Source organism: Centruroides vittatus, unplaced genomic scaffold, assembly GCF_030686945.1.
Source record: "Centruroides vittatus isolate TY-2023 unplaced genomic scaffold, ASM3068694v2 contig_349, whole genome shotgun sequence".
Taxonomy (NCBI): Eukaryota; Metazoa; Arthropoda; class Arachnida; order Scorpiones; family Buthidae; genus Centruroides; species Centruroides vittatus.
Genome location: NW_027122172.1, coordinates 3484040 through 3499148, shown reverse-complemented (window position 1 = coordinate 3499148; position 15109 = coordinate 3484040). Strand labels below are relative to the sequence as shown.

Genomic DNA, 15109 nt, shown 5'->3' with positions numbered 1-15109 from the left:
ACTTGTACAGGAATCATTTGCCTATTTCTCCATCCCAAACACCCGAAGTAATGCAAGTAGCGAGCGGGCAATGTCCGCTCGTTTACCGGTGCGGAATAATTTAAACGAACGTACGGAAGATAAAGAAAGAGGGCGACTCGTCCTGGAAATATTTCATAGAAAATAAAAAAATTTATTCAAACTTTACAAGCTTTTATATTAATTCGTCGAGCTCCGTGGGATACGTACAATTCTCGGTAGAAATTTATAAAACACAACTTTTAACACTGATTATTTATATACATTCGCTCCGAAACCGGAGATTAGGTAAATAAAATATACAACTTTAAAGATTCTTCGTGTCTTCCGTCGGGAGACAAAAATTGGATGGGGATGGGGTTGGACCGACCACTTCTCTTTTCCTACTCTAATCGCCGATACTTTTTAAAATGGCAAGACGGAGAACGGGCCCAAAGTCGTCGCCGCCGGCATCCGAGTTCGGGAGACGAACTTTTGGTCTTTCGACACGTTTAATTGGGGATTAAATAATGACCGGGACAAAGACGCGGCTGTCGACTTTGTCTTTTGGCCCACTGCAGAATCTGCGCGTAATTGGTGGCGGTGGGTAAGAAATCAGCTCTGGTAACTTACGTTCGTCGACTGCATTTAACGGATTTTCTTTAGCGCCGCCTCTCGGACCGGCTGAGAAAAGACAAAAATAAAAAGCACTTTTTAAAAATTTTAAAGTCTTAACTTCTAAATTCCATCATCAAATTTTTTGTCGCGCACCGCCAGAAATATTCGGAAAAGTTTAAAACCGAACAGTCTACTTTGGCACGAATTATCTCCCAGCACGTAACTAGACGTGGTTACGTCGGTGGCAACAAAGAATGTCGCGTAAAAAAATTTATGTTACATTTATTTTTTGATGTTAATATGTAATTTTTTTAGTTTAATAAAAAAAACCCCATCTTTCGAATACTGGAACTGTAATACAAAAATTTTCTGTAGATATTCAAGAGCTATTAATTTGGAAAGTGAACAGTCAACAGGTAACTCTTCCATAACCGCACCGCACCGCCCCGTCTCGAAGAAATTCTATGTAATTTTTGCATTTAAAATTAAATTTACTTTCCGTACCGCATTGCTTTTAATCCTGTTAAATTCTGGAGTCTCAAGTTAGAAGCATTGTTGAGATGTACCCGAAGCCAGAATCCCCGTCGCCTGAAAAATAATAAATTTCATTTATTCCAATATTAAAATTAATACGATATTTTAGATAGATAACTTTTATTTCTCTACAAATTTGAAACAATTACAAATAATTGGGGACTGGCGAATTACGCCATCTCGCAATCCTCGATGCCTCGTGCGTAAGGCTATAAACGTTTATCATAAAAAAAATCCATCAACATTTGGTGGTGCCATCTGTTTATATTTAAAACTACTATAAAATGGCAAAAAGCTCAATTTTCAGGGCAGGGATGGTTTGTATACAAAATTGTAGATGCTAATACCAAGTAAAATCATCATTAAGTCACCACCCTTCGACCTTTAATCGCCAAAATTTAATAACATCGATTCCCCTAATAAACCTACTTGCATAATTTCAGAAATTTTCGACAAAAAGCGCAGGAGTTATTAAGCTTCGAAGAGGGTAAACAAAATCGTGCCCCCCCCCACACAAATCACCCACAAAATTTTTTGCATCTCGTTTTCGAGCTCCCAAGTCTAAAAAAATGTGAAGATCTTGGGAATCGTTTTCCGACCGACGACCCAATTTCCTTCCGTTACGTATAATGCCGGGAAAGTAATAAAAACGTAAAAATAATCGATATGCTTATTTTACCATAAAGGTTACGTATTTGTGCACCGAGGAGAGGCAATGTTTACAGACCTCGACTCGCTTAACATTATACTCGTTACGTGTTAGACCTGCTTACGATTCTTTTTTGCCGATAAAAATTGCATAACTTGACGATCGTGATACTTCTTGCACATAGTTGGCACAGTTTTTAACAAATATGGAGAATATACCTACAGGTATGTTCTTTCAAGTTATTGTATACTTTTTGTGTTATACAGTTGAGCACCGATTATCCGACTCAATTGGGGACCGAGGTTGGTCAGATAACTGAAAAAACGGATTACTAATGTTTAGTATATCGCTATTAACCTACTTTGTGTTTTAATCGTTTTAAGCCTAACAAACTTTTTTTTTTAAAATAATAATCATCGTTAAATTATTTCTTTATTTTGCATAAAATAAATACAGAAATAAAGAAAAAATAGAAAATTAAGCCTGGTTTAAATACTGGCCTCCCTTTCATGGTCGAGCCAGTGTTTCCAGCTAAAACACGCAAAAATTTAACAAAAATACTATTAAAGTACCCAAGACGTAGCCAAATATTGTAGCGCCGCGTCACTAGCGGGCATTTGAATTTGCCGACTAGAACGCGGTCCGATAATCGATGCTCTACTGTACTGTCTTAATATTTAAGACCAATTGCTAATTTTGAATGTAGTCCAGTTTAACTCCTAAAGATTCGTTTCCATACTTTAGTTTATTCTAATTACATAATCCTTTGAAATTACGTTAATGTAAAAAACACAACTCGGAGGAACTTGAAAATAAACTTAAATTCGTAGCCCATTTCTGTCCTCAGAATTACGAAGCATAAAAGACGTGGCATATTTAGTAGGTTTTTCGTTACATTATTTTCATTTTATTACAGGATGGTAAATGAGTACCTTAAGTGTGACTAGAATGGACTTAATTACTCTTATGACGGAAACGGGCTTCAAAAATATTGAATATCGGAAACTTTTCGAAGTCGTATCTCGGAAAACTAAGCATCCGTTCCGAGTCTTCGTCGGGTGATTTTAAATTTGAAATGATGGCAAATCCTTCTCGTGTAATAGCCGGGATGGTAAAAGAAGATTTAAAAAAGAGGAAAACTTAACATTGTTTTCTCGCATCCTTAGCATTGCCCTGGTGACACTCGATATTATTTAACGAAGGCTTATTGCCCAAATCGTTACGACAAACGAGACAAAAAAATGATTGCAGTAACTCGGCCCATTTTCTTTATTGAAAATGCACAAGTTTTTTTATTTCGAAAATTTTAAAGGAAGGCCCAAGTGAATTTCGTATTCTTTGAATTTAAGTTGACTGGAATGTAACGTATTTGAATTTCCATTCAATTTTTTGAGGAGGAGGAGGAGCACGTTTCTATTAAAACTAACAGATTTTACTTCCTACAAAAATATTTTTAAAAGGCTTATTAAAAAATTTAAGTAGAAAATGAGCCAGTGCAATGTTATAAATCTACAGAAACATGCTTCTGTAAAATAGAAAACTGTTGGAAAAGCTAGTCTTGGTCAAATCAAATACATTGAATGATTAGAGAACGGAGTTTCCGTTTTATTGATCTTTTAATTAAAAAAAAACGAATTTAGTCGTAAACAGTTGGCATAAAATAGGTGGAAAACGAGCGATTGCCATGTCTAAAACTTCCCATACCTTGCTCTTGTAAAATAAAGTGCCAAATCTAGTTTCGTTACAATCCAATAAATTGAATGCTCTGAAATAAAAATTTATACTTTCAAATCGCTTATTTAAATAATAACAACGAATTTGTTTCAGATATTCTTTTCCTGTTTTTTGTACCGGCAATATTTTTTGTTTCAGTTAGTGTAATGATCGGATGGAAAGGGAGAAAGGATCAAATTTTTTCCTCTTTCGCAGCACAGATGTCCGACTGTCGAGGACTTCCGGAAGCCAAATAAAGATGCTAACTACCGCTTACTACCTCTGTCTTTCGGGTAGGATGCATTAGTTTCCGTCGCGTAGCTGCGTGCCGTTATCGTTAAACATTGCCATCCAATTCACCGATCCCGATTACGGCCTCCCATCTTTATCGTAAACCGATTATTTCTTATTGGAATCATTTTTAAGATTGTTTTCGGCCAACAATAAATGAAATCTACTGCTTAATTAATTACACGTACTCTGTTGCGTTCCATCTTTTATAAATTTTTGTCTGGTTAAATAAGTATCGATAATTTTATACGCATTTCCGAAAGTGTCTTTCGCTTAAATAAAAAGCAATATTTTATGTAAACATCACATTTTATCGAAGCAATCGATAATTTCAAATTATTTTTTAAAACACTTGCCTTTTCTCCGTGCGTGTTTTGATTAGTTTGCTGCAATATTCTTCCCTCTTTAGCCGCCTTCAGCGCTTGCATCACCGCTACCGTATCTAATTCCTTTTGACTCGCTTTTTGTCCGTCTAGCGATAACTGAAAAATAATTTTACGACGTACTCTTGCAGGTGAAAACATTTCTTATAATTTAGTAAATAAAACATGCTTTTTTTTAAATCATACTTCCGACACTCTAGATCCAAATGCTAGCAGTACGTGAGATCGGTAGTCCACTGCAGTTGTTACGGGATTATTACTCAAAATTAATGTTTCTAAACAGGGAAGACCTCCGACGTGAGAGATTTCGTCCAATTCCAAAATGTTGTTGTTACTAACATCTAATTCGACAAGAGAATATAAACGAGACATTCCTGTAACAGAGAAAATTGTTGTTAAATCTCAATACGCTTTACTTTGTTAATTTTACAAATTTAAAATAAAACCTTGTAAGGACGTTATGTTATTTTTCGATAAATTTAAATGGCAAACGTTTCCAAGACGAGTGTGCAACATCTCTAATTTATGTATTTGATTATGAGATAAATTAAGAGTCGACAGTCTCGGTAAAGATTCCAAATTTTCAATTTCTCTAATTTTATTGTAACTGAGATTTAGCTGTTCGACTACACAAAGCAACTTCTGAAAAACAAGATCGATTTAAAATTAAATGATTTTTTGAATTATAAAAATGAAATCTAAAAAACTTACAATTGCTGGATTTATCTTTGTCATCCTGTTATGACTGAAGTCTGCGTTACCCACTTTCTGCCACGTGGGCCAGTTTTTTGAATTCGTTAATGGAGACCAATGAAGAAACGATGCCAGTAATAAGGAATTGATATCTTGTATAGAATTATGGACTGTTAATGTAGATACTGTCTGCCTTATTACTTCTATACCTGTTACGTGGTGCTCTAGATTACAGCATTCTATCTAAAATTTAAAGAAATTTAATTAACATAATCAATTATTTTAATTAAAAATCTGATTTTCTAAAATTGATGATGTGTAATTAAGTAGCAATTAAAAACTTATTTGCACTAATCCGACACAACTCGGTTAATTATATTTCTAATTTGCGTATCTTGCCGAATACAAATTCCGTTAAGTTTTAACGACTAAACTGCATTTTCTAGTAATTTTAAAAATTTATTTTGATCCCTTAATTTATTTATTTTTCACTCGGGATTATGAATCAAACTTTAAGTATATATGGATTTTTAAATATCTATATAAAGTAGTTTGTGTACTCGTGATTTTTCTAATATTCTAAAAGTGTTAAAACAGCACTTGTTTTTTAGCTGGAAAATACTAGAAAAGATGAAATGTTGCTAATTAATTTTTAATCTTCAATTTAAAAATCGTAGTGTAAAGATAATAATTATTATAAACATGTTTTCAAATAATTTCTGTCCACCGTAAGATAACATTAATTAATGATAAAATCTCTTACACTCATTTCTAAATGTTTGATTCAATGACAACAGTAGTAATCAGAAAAATAATTGGCATTTATTCCTTACTGCTCGCTATTCCGAAAGAATTGAGAACTCCGCATAACCCAAATTCTGTTTGGTAAAATTTTGTCTATCTCCAAAAGAAAAGCATTACACTTAAACCTGTTTTTGTGTGGTCTTTTTTTGTGCAATTTTTTATATGTGCAATTATTTTTGTGCAGTATACAAATTTGATTGAAATTCATATACCGCACACAAAAAAAATCACACAAAACAAATCGCACAAAAACAGGTTTGAGTGTATTTTTTATACATTAAAATATAAACTATTTGTACAACAGAAATCCACAATGTAATATCTAAGTTTGCCGTCATTGTCGACTAAATCTAGTTTAATTCTCTCTGCTTCGTTTTATGTAAACAGATATTAATTTTAATATTATACAATACTGCTATTTTAATTATATATTATATCCATATATCTTAATTTTACCTTCAGTTTGTTAAGTGATTTGAAGGCAGTCAAATCAAATTTCAGTTTATTGGGAATTATATTACTATTAAAAACAAATTCGTCGCTTCCGACGATCCTCAAATATTTCAGCTGCGAAATAAAATCCAACAGATGGCCCAAATCTCTCGATTTACTTCCAGACCCTGGAATAAAAATTATACACTTCATAAAACAACTTTATGTCTAGTTATATCTGAAAGGGGTTCAATTAATTTGCTATCTAAAATGTATAAAAAATCAAAACCATAAATGGAAAATAATTTTAAAAAATAAAACAATTACTTGAATCCTTTCAATGGTCTTTTATTGTAATTAGAAGAAATAATTAAATTACACTACAAGCATTTCAAACTGTTCTATATGGTTTTCTTGTTCTTGTTGTTGAAGAGGAATTTTACAGTTCCTCTTCAGTAGAACAAGAGTACAAGATCAACTTTATAGATGTTGGCTTGAAACTTAAATATGAAATAAATAAAATTAGATTTTTCTATTTTGAAATTAAATATAAATTTCTGTATTTCATTAGAAAGAAATGAATTCATACAAACTCCTGAAAGTAATTACAAGCAACACAGCAACCAACAAATAAAATAAAATATTTAAGTTTCCACAATACACACACTGATTGCTAGTACAATGGTGCAAGAATTTCATGAGCCTATCTACAAGGATAAATTCTACAGTCTCGTTGTTTAAGATTTAAGATTTTCAAATTTTGTGACCGAGGAATTGAAGAACGATAATGTGCCGTACCTGCCTTATATTTGATTATCGTATTTCTTGGAAATAAAATTTTAGTACTTTAAGTTTTATTTATGTATCAAATACGTGTGTTTAACCTATTCAACTTTTTTTGATTGCATACTTCGAGTGGAGTATTAAAATAAAATTAATTTCAAAATTTACACTAAATTTTATTTAGTTCAAATATGAGAAATAAAACCTGTTAGATAAATAATTTCTAAAAACATTGTTGCATTTGCTTTCAAAAATAAGTTTTTGAATTTGTCCTTAAGTAAGGACAAAAGGATGAAATGGGTTAATACTGTCACCACGTTTTCTTTTCATAGATTAATCTTCGTATTTAAGATAATGAAACAAAACTTATTTTTTAACATATATGATATCTTAGCTATTTTTCTACGTAGTCACCATACAAATTTAAATATTTGTCATAGCATATCACCAGCTTTTCTGTGCCTTCTGCACACTCAGTTACCGCCAAGTTCTTGAACCAGTCATTAACAGCCTCTTTCAGTTCGTTGTCACTTCTGTAGTGATTCCTGGCCAAAAACTCCTTCAATTTTGGGAAAAGATGGTAATCACTCGGAGCCAAGTCCAGGCTATAAGGAAGATGTTCAAAAACTTCCCACTTAAACTGCTGAAGCAAGTTCTTCGTCAACGCAGCAGCATGCAGACGTGAGTTATCCCGAAGAAGCACAATACCTCTGGACAACAATCCCCACCATTTGTTTCGAACTGAAGCTTCATTCATTACATTACCATAAACCTCAGTTATCCGTCTGTAAATTTCAATAGGGCAGACTTTTTTCATATTCAAAAAAAAGAGTATTACACTACGAACCTCACACTTGGTGGGATCTTTAACTCCTTGGGACTCCGGCGAATATAAACAGTAAACGATCGTTGCAGCTTGCCGTTAGCATCAGACTGGCGTGAAAAAATGGGAAGGTCCGTGATGCGGCAGTGGGGGTGGTGGGAGCACTGCGCTGCTTGTCAAACCAAAACATTCTTTTCTTTTAGAACGACCCTCGTACTTTAGAACAAGAAAGCAATATGAAATTTAGTTTGGCTTTTGTTTTTAAAAAAATACCGACTGGATTATTTTTGCCCTTTAACTGAGATTAGAAGTTGACAACCCTGTTCTGTAGTGCCATCTTGGCAGAGCAGAGACAAATTATTTAGAGTTGTTATATGAGACCATCGTGTATCTTTAGTTCAATAAACTGATTAATCTGTGATATTATTGCTACAAAATATATTAGAACTTCACTAGAAAAAAAAATTGAAATTTATATTTAAATAATTTTTATATTTCATTTATTAAAATTAAATAAACTTTGATGATAAAAAACCTTCAAAACAGCTCTGTATGTTCACATAATTATCCTTGGTGTGGCCATTTTGAAAGAATCTACACTAGTGCTAATGTTTATAAGGTGGTTAGCTTAAGTGCAGATAGTTAAAGAATCAAACAATAATTGGACTCGTTGCCATTAGAACGGCTTCAATACGACCAGACAAGTAAGATAACGACTCAACCCGATTCATTTGAAATGGACTAAATTAGCTTTTTATCCAACCATATTATAGTTACTTTCCTGGAAAACGTATAAAATTAAATTTAATTCATAAATAAGACACCCATCAGTAATATAGTTTAGAGGAAGAAAATTTATTATTTGAGTTTTTTTTCAGATAGTCTCATCACCAGATCAAATCTTGATGTCATTCTTATGATCTAATCTGAAGACAAATTTTGACTTCTCAAATTTTATCAGAAGTGATAACTAATTTACAATATGAAGTGAAGTCACTAGTCAAGAATTAAAGTGCAATTAAGAATAACTACTATATAGAAGGTATGATAAAATTTAAAGAATATAATTTGATTAAATAAAGAAAAAAAATGAACTAAAGTTAATACGGAAGAAGATTAAATCAGAATCTATCGCTTGCCATCAAATAATATAGTTTAATGATTTATAGTTTGAGTGTTTCAGAACTTTAATGTCAAAAGATTAACAGTAGCTTGTAATTTGTTATGCTATAAAACTGGAATTAAAAGGAAAATGCTTCTCATTATTTTTTAGCAGAATTAAAAGAATTGTTATTATTTTAAAAAACTTTTAAAATAAAATATTTTATAAAATCTAAAATTAAAATCTGAGCATATTTTTGAATTAAAAAGTACTTACAACAAGTTGGTTCAGCCAATTTTAATCTTTCTGATAAAGCATATAATTGGAGTGGTGTCATGGTAAATTCTTTGTTATTAGCTAATATTTGATCACCTGAAAAGTTTCAAACACTACTTTATAAACAAACTTAAATATTTATAACTACAATCATGTATACATTAAAAAAATATTGTGTATATTAAATTCTATGTTTATTATGTTTATTTAAATCTATATATATATGTGTGTGTGGCAAAATAAATACCTTTTATAATAGATTACATTTGCTTAAACCTAACAGTTTAAGATATCGACCAGTTTCCGCTAAAACTGTGATTTCTCTTCTTCCCAAAAGTTGCCGGGAACTAAGTTTATCAGTTTTTGTTCTTCGTCGTATATCAGATAATTGAACAAGCAGGCTTTGAATAAACTAAATTGTTATTTTTTCAAAGGCATGAAGGAGTCTTTTTTTTGGAGCAATCCTTTTATGTATTTACATTTTTCCTTTATTTTCAAGAAAATGAGTTATTCAAATGAAGAAGCATTGATATGCTGATGTTTTAGGTGCATGTCACCAAAATTACTCAAAGGAAGCAAATCTTTGTGCTAGTCTTCATGGACACCAATTAAGGAAATGGTTTAATTTTAGTGTCCTACAGAAAACATGAAAATCAAGAAATTTTGTAATATTAGTAGTTGAAGACTACAAAATATATTAAATGCTTTTCTTTTTCTTTCCTAGAAGAATAAATTTCTGTATGCACCAAGAAAGTAGACATTTTCAGCATCTAATTTAAGTATATTTTGAAATGTACTTTCATTAATATCATGTTTGTCATGTAAAGCTTTTTGATAAACAAACTGATAAACTTAGTTCCCAACATAGAATCTATTAGGAAAAATAGAAATCAGATTCATAGAAGAAACTGGCCAATATCTTGAAAACCATTTGGTTTAAGAAAATGAGACCTACATTATTTGTCACATACTATCCATATAGTGGCTCAAAAGTGCCCCTTAGAATTTAAAAAACCCCGTTTTGTCAGTATCTCAAAAACCACTGATTTTCAAGTTCATAATCCCCTTGTCTGTTCTATAAACTTTATTATTAGTCTGATCTTCCTATTGCTAACAGTTTCTGATAAAAAAAATCAGAATATCACCAATGAATCATCCTGTATATAACAGCTGGAGAAGTAAAAATATGAAGACTTATTGAAGTATTATTGTAGTATTGACATCATTAATAAATGTACAGAATGTCCATATAAACATCTATTTGGGGGCAAAAGATATCTTTCCACGTTGCACAATTATTTGCATGTGGTGCATGTTTCTTTCAATGCTAAAATAACCAAACATAATCAATTTAAGACAATTTAGCAAAACATACAAAGCATCTCTGACTATAAACAACAATCGAAGCCTGATGCATAGCAAATAGACACCCACAATTGCTGTAAATAATTGGGCTATAATTTGGAAATAATTATTATTTCTAATTATAGCCTGACTATTTATGGCAATTGTGGATGTCTGTTTGCATCTCTGACTTCAAAGAAAAATGCTCACCTCAAATTCCATACCAGACATTTAGAGTAAAATGCTTTTAATATATTTAATACTTTGCTTGTAATGTAGCACATGTTCTGTCCAGTAGTGCACATTGTGACAACAGTGAATTCCAGGAAAGTGATGCCAATTGCCCATAAAATGTGCCAAGGAGTTGTGGTTCTTCATGCTTTAAATTTAACATGATACTGCACCATTCAAATCGCTGTTCGGCATCCTCTGAATGTTGTACTGGTTACTTATTAGAAAACTTTTTTATCATTAATGATTATAAAATGGCAAAAAAAAAAAAAAACTTAATTTTGAGGGTAGAGATGAGTTTTATATAAAATTGCAAGTGCTAATGAGTAAAATCTTCGTTAAATTCAACCCCATTCCATATATGACACGTGACCACCTCTACCTCTCCACTCCCTGGACCTTTAACCACCAAAATTTAACAGCCCTAATACCCAAAACTCCTTACAAAATTTCAGAAATTTTCAACAAAAGGCATGAGAGTTACTAAGCTTCAAATTGGGTGAACAAAATCGTGCCCTCACATAAACACTGACACCCATATACACAGAAAAACCTCTCAATTTATATGAATTTCTAAATGTTTCAAGATCCCACTAGAGTCCAAAAATGTAAAAATCTTGGGATCATTTTTGACTGATTATACTATCCCTCTGTTGTACATAACTGCCAATAAAATTATATTTGAATCTCTTAAGTGTGTTTTGCTAAACATGTCCATAAAATGAGATTTCCTGTAATGTATATCCTGCTTTTATTATTTGTTACAGATAACAGCAAAATGAATGCAAGTCAGAGTGACATAATATCCAATGTGTGTGTGTGTCTCCTGCAGTTCACAACCTGACCTAATCTACTGACCAATGCCAGAAAGATCTCTCTTGCTCCTAGATAAATATTTAAATTGACACCCTCTATGTTTTGAACAGATTACTGTGATTATCACAGAATACAATATAATTATCATTTGTTATATTTGTAAATTGTATCATCATTACAAATAAAAAAATTTTTAATTAATATAAAATCTGTAAATTAACACTTTATATTGTGACTGGAAAAAAACTAGACTGGAAAATACATATAAATAATCATATAATGTAAATAAATAGATTGCAATACACAGATTGCTTAAAAAAGTTTTGTTCTATGCATCTTCCATTGGTCATAGCAAAATGCATGTTTCACCAATCAAACGAGCATGAAAAATAAGGGAGAATAGGATCTGAACCAAGTTTCTGCTTCTAGTACTTTCCAAGCAAATAGTAGAAAACAGTAAATGACAAAAATCTAATACTGTTCGATTATCTGTTACAATTTTCTATACAATATCAATAAAAATGAGTGTTTTATGAATATGTCTCCTGTTTTGAGGCAACATTGTCCTTCCTTGAAGATCATTAAGCAATGATATAAACAATTTAAAAGTGGTGATTTTAGTGTGGAGGACAATCAGTGGAAACAGTGATGTCAGAAAATGTAGCTACTGTAGAGAAACTTCTGTGAGGACAGGTGTATCACCTACTGCAGATTCAAGAATAATTGCACATTAGTGCATCATCCATTAATGACATTCTGTACAAGCACCTAGGATTAAGGAAGGTTTGTTCACTAAGTGCTCCATTCACTGACAGAGAAGCAGAAAAATAACAGGTTAGAGTGGTAAAAAAAAAGGTTTAAACATCAAGTCTGGGACATTTAATGATGTTAGCAGTATTATAATGGATGAGACTTGTATTATTACAATGTATCAACAAAATCTCAGGGCAAGGTTTGGTTCTTTGAAGAGAAGAAACTCCAGTAGAAATCCAAAAATTATATTTGACAAAGAAATGAATAATTGCTGCACTCTTTAGAAAGCACGGTATTGTGGAGAAAGTTGTACCAGAAAAACAGCACAATTATTAGTTCCTGGTACACCCAACTTTCGGCAGACAAAACATGTCTGCCAAAAGCCATTCAGTGACTCCATAACCTCCAAACAAGATCCTAGTTCAACACATGGCTCCTTCACCACAATAACATTCTAGTGCACAAGTTAAAGGATACAGTTGTCTTTTTGGTCACATCTGGACTAACTGTTTTGGATTATAACTGTCCCCTGTGACTTTGAGATTTTTTTTTTTTTACTTCTAGAAATAAGCCAAAGAAAGATGTTTTTTCAGTGACAAAGAGCTTCTGGCAGTGTGTGATCAAGAATATGCTGGTTTCCCAGAATAAAAGTGGAAGATGTGATTTGATGACTGCTTTCATCATTTGGCAAGATGCTCAAACATGGAGGAATATTTTGAAAGGCTTCAGGTCAAGTCTAGAGAACAAAACTGAGCAACCTATATATCACGTGAAAAGAACTATTACTAGTAGCCTATTCAAATAATTTTTATTATAAAAAAATATTAACAATTAATAATTTATGTGAATGATAAAATACTATCTGATTGAACAGAAAGTTCTTGCACTTTTTGGAACTTTCTAGAATAACTTTTTTCTGGAACATTCTAGAATGTTCCATGGTAATATATAAACAGGTTGGGGTACGTGCTATAAGAAAATCCAGTCCTCTCACTCTACTTTACCATGACCAACCAACATCCACCAACTAAACAGCAAGTTCGCTTGCTCCTCGTTTATGACTATCGTTCCAACAAAAGTCTAGCCAATGCTATCACTGACATCAATGCTGCATTAGGCCCGGATACTGTTGCCAGAAGAACTGCATACGACTGGTACAAATGCTTCAAAAGTGGAGATCTCTAACCCAAAAAGATCATGCTCTCTGTCTTCTGGGATTCTAAAGGAATCATTGTGTTCGAGTTGCTGCCGCAAAATACAACCATCAACGCAATTTTCTAACGAGAACAACTCGACATCTGCGGCAGAAACTGGCGGAGACCCACCCGGAACACCAGAACGCTATCCTGCTGCATGACAATGCACGGCCACATACAGCTAAGCAGACCCGCCAGAAGCTACTGGACCCGAACTGGGAGGTCTTGCCCAACCTGCCGTATAACCCCGACATTGCACCTTCCGATTACCACTTGTTTGCTGCACTCGACCGTCACCCGACTGGCAAGGAATTCAACAATGAAGCCGACTCGGAGGCCAGCCCGACCGACTTCTTTGAGTCGCAGCCGCCAGAGTTTTATCGAGATGGCATCCATTCCTTGCATAAGTGTCGGCAGGAAGTGGTCGACAGCAACTGTGATTACATTGATGATTGAAGTCAATTCTGTACATAAAATTTTCTTGGCTAAATAAAATGTGTTCAAAAGTGCGAGAACTTTCTGTTCAATCAGAAATAAAAATGGTTTCTTTTCTTATTAATAATGATACCTATCAGATATTTTAATAAATTATTAAATTATAATTAATTGGAATTAATATCTGTTTCAAATTTTTATTACATTTTGTTAACTAAAATTAACTACATCATTATTAAGGCAATTATTTATGAAAATATTTTTAAATGTGATTATTGTTAACTGTAAAAATTTCTATAAATCAGTGATATGAATAACAAATATGATGCACTATTATTAAATTAATACAATTAGAATGCTTTTACAAAAATCTTTCAAAGTAACTCAATTTTCTCAAATTAGTTTCTTCTATTTAATGTTTTCTAAATACAAATTTTCAAAATTTGAGACAAGAAATAATTATCTGTAAAATAAAATTAATATTAAAATTACAATTAATAAATTTTACCTTCATAAAATAGTTTCTCTGCTAAACTTTCTGTGATGCCATGAATTTCCTAAAAATATAAATCAAGATGTATTTATTTATTTTATATATGTATAAGGGTAAAATCAGTATCATCTGCAAGCTCTTACTAATTTTATTACAAATTACTTGCAAAGCAAACCTTTACTTAAATTTTTTTTACATAGTTCCCTAGCTTCTCAACATAATTGCTCCATTAGTCCACAAAATTCTGAATTCCTCCAGAAAAAAATTAAGCTGAGAGACAAGTTAGGTATGCACCACTTCTTAGACATCAAGAGAATGTCATAATCTGTAAAAAACTGACAACCTCTTAAAGCATCTAAGGATGCCAAAAAATAATAATCCAAGGAAGCAAAAGCAGGACTGAGGTAGATGATCCAGTACCTCAAAGTTCTCTTGCCTGATAATTCACATCATTATGCCACCATTAGGACAGTTGAAACGTTTTAGAAACTGATGTTTGAGATAGTGGATTATCCATCTTGTAGTCCCAATTTCAGTTCTTTGGACTATCATGCTTTTGATCCTCTTAAAAATGCTTTAAGAAGTTGTCAATTTACTTCAGATCATGACTTCCAAGAAACAGTGCATATCTGGCTTATCTCTCAGAGTAAAACTTTCTTTTCTGCAGGGATTTAGAAGCATGTGGAAAAATGGAGTACAGTAGAGCATCGATTATCCAACTTAATTGGGGACTGGGGTTGGTA

General features: G+C 32.5%; 1 protein-coding gene across 1 annotated transcript in view; it reads right to left on the bottom strand.

Moving 5' to 3' along the window:
• Nucleotides 1–140: 140 nt before the first annotated feature.
• The window catches only part of LOC136974448 (nischarin-like), a 36231-nt gene continuing 21262 nt past the window's right edge, over nucleotides 141–15109 (bottom strand). The window contains exons 4-12 of the mRNA XM_067269352.1: nucleotides 14382–14430; nucleotides 9099–9194; nucleotides 6139–6302; nucleotides 4897–5121; nucleotides 4632–4827; nucleotides 4372–4559; nucleotides 4159–4284; nucleotides 1120–1203; nucleotides 141–681 (exon numbers count right to left, since the gene is read on the bottom strand). Coding sequence (XP_067125453.1) covers nucleotides 1159–1203; nucleotides 4159–4284; nucleotides 4372–4559; nucleotides 4632–4827; nucleotides 4897–5121; nucleotides 6139–6302; nucleotides 9099–9194; nucleotides 14382–14430 — 1089 coding nt within the window. The 3' untranslated portion in view covers nucleotides 141–681; nucleotides 1120–1158. The remainder of the gene's footprint in view (nucleotides 682–1119; nucleotides 1204–4158; nucleotides 4285–4371; nucleotides 4560–4631; nucleotides 4828–4896; nucleotides 5122–6138; nucleotides 6303–9098; nucleotides 9195–14381; nucleotides 14431–15109) is intronic.